At 48.9% G+C, this 1,796-nt stretch overlaps 1 protein-coding gene across 1 annotated transcript in view; it reads left to right on the forward strand.

Moving 5' to 3' along the window:
* Window positions 1-1,625, forward strand: part of onecut3a (one cut homeobox 3a) — a 15,577-nt gene extending 13,952 nt beyond the window's left edge. Inside the window, exon 2 of the mRNA XM_005932435.3 lies at window positions 818-1,625. Within this exon, the coding sequence (XP_005932497.1) occupies window positions 818-1,110 (293 nt within the window). The 3' untranslated portion in view covers window positions 1,111-1,625. The remainder of the gene's footprint in view (window positions 1-817) is intronic.
* The last annotated feature ends 171 nt before the right edge of the window (window positions 1,626-1,796 follow it).

Genomic DNA, 1,796 nt, shown 5'->3' on the forward strand with positions numbered 1-1,796 from the left:
GGGGGGGGGTTATAAATACCCTCTCAGAGCTCAATAGAGTGGGCTCCAGTGGGCTCTGTTTGAAGTAGCAGACTGTAGACCTGCTGGGGGGGGGGATTCTGACCTCAGTCCCTACAGAGAACCCCCCAATTCCTACAGCAAAGTCGGTCAATATCTCGCTTTCTCCTTCACTCGCAACCCCTCCCTCTTCATCTCAGCTACTCTCTTTAGTTCTTGCACACACTCGCGCATGCACGCACACACACACACACACACGCTTTGTCTTACTCCTGCTTCTTTTCTGTTCTTCTCTCTCCAACCTATTCTTTCCCTGCATTTGCCCCTCCTCTATCTTTCATTTCCACACACGCACACTCAAACACAAAATGCTTACTTTTGTGCAACAGTCACTCAGTCCCCCATTGCGACTCAAACTGCATTAATATTGAATCAAACAGCAGTATCTCCAGCTAGCAGGCAACAGCCAGTGCGCCCCCCACCCCCCCAATCTCTCTCTCTCTCACCGCAGGCTGGGTCCCTGTCTGCACTCTGCAGGATGGAAGGAATATTCCCACTGGGCAGGAGGCATGGATTAGCTTTAAATCAACTTTAATATGGCAATAGAGATGGAGCCATAGCATCTCCACTGGTGTATGAACCAGTTTTATGTGTTTAAGTACTGGGTAATTATAGTTTACGCACTTTACTTCCCTCCACCTCCAGCTCTCACTTCATGAAAATGATCACTTTTGTATATTTACCTTGCGTTGTGTTTTCTTTCTCCTCTTTGCCTCCCACTCTCATTCCCATCCCTCCCACCTCTACCATCCACACCAAGCCTGCAAGCGCAAAGAACAGGAGCAACACAAGGACCGCAACACGGCGCCCAAGAAACAGCGTCTAGTCTTCACTGACCTGCAGCGCCGCACACTCATCGCCATCTTCAAGGAGAACAAGCGTCCATCCAAGGAAATGCAGATCACCATTTCCCAGCAGCTCGGCTTGGAGCTCAGCACCGTCAGCAACTTCTTCATGAATGCTCGCCGCCGCTGTGTGGACCGCTGGCACGATGACCACGGTACCAGCCCCGGGCAGCCAGGCACCTCTGCCACCACCTTCTCCAAGGCCTGAGAGAAGCAGGAGAGGGCCTTCGGCGGGCCGAGGGACCAGGCCGGAACAACAGGCAACGCTGGAAATTCCCTGCGAAGCCTGTCTGTAACAGCCCTGCCAGGCCCGGAGCGCCTGAAGGTGTCCTCTACACGATATAAAAATCCTTTGTGCCATGCAATCATCTTTTACGTCAGTTAAAATTTCAAGCTCTCACCTGAAACAAGCATAATCTAAAAAGGTGAAGTGTGAAGTCAGGTCCACTCTGCATTTCTCACACACAAGGACAATCATTGATTTTGTCTTTTTTTTCCCTTCTTTTTTGAGAGAAAATAATTTTTATGGCATCTGACAAAGCAAAGCGACACCAAAGATTTGACGTTTCTGTTGGGCGGTATCTACATGATGCTGGCCTCCTCCTTCACCACCCAAGTAGCCACTGATTCTGCTTTTTCCTCTCAACTCACCTCCTTTCTGTCTGCCTCCTCGCTGTTTCACACACACACACACACACACACACACACACACACACACACACACACACACACACACACACACACAAGACCCCCCCCCCTCTCCCACATACACACACACACTCACACTATAACATACAACAATAGACAAAATATAAATGACAGAAAAGTTCCTGTTTTCCACAAACTACTTTAAAATTTTCATTTTTTGTCCAGTCCACAGTAAAAGAAAAAAAA

This window comes from Haplochromis burtoni, unplaced genomic scaffold (genome assembly GCF_018398535.1).
Source record: "Haplochromis burtoni strain Fernald_Lab_line unplaced genomic scaffold, NCSU_Asbu1 Contig_13, whole genome shotgun sequence".
Taxonomy (NCBI): domain Eukaryota; kingdom Metazoa; phylum Chordata; class Actinopteri; order Cichliformes; family Cichlidae; genus Haplochromis; species Haplochromis burtoni.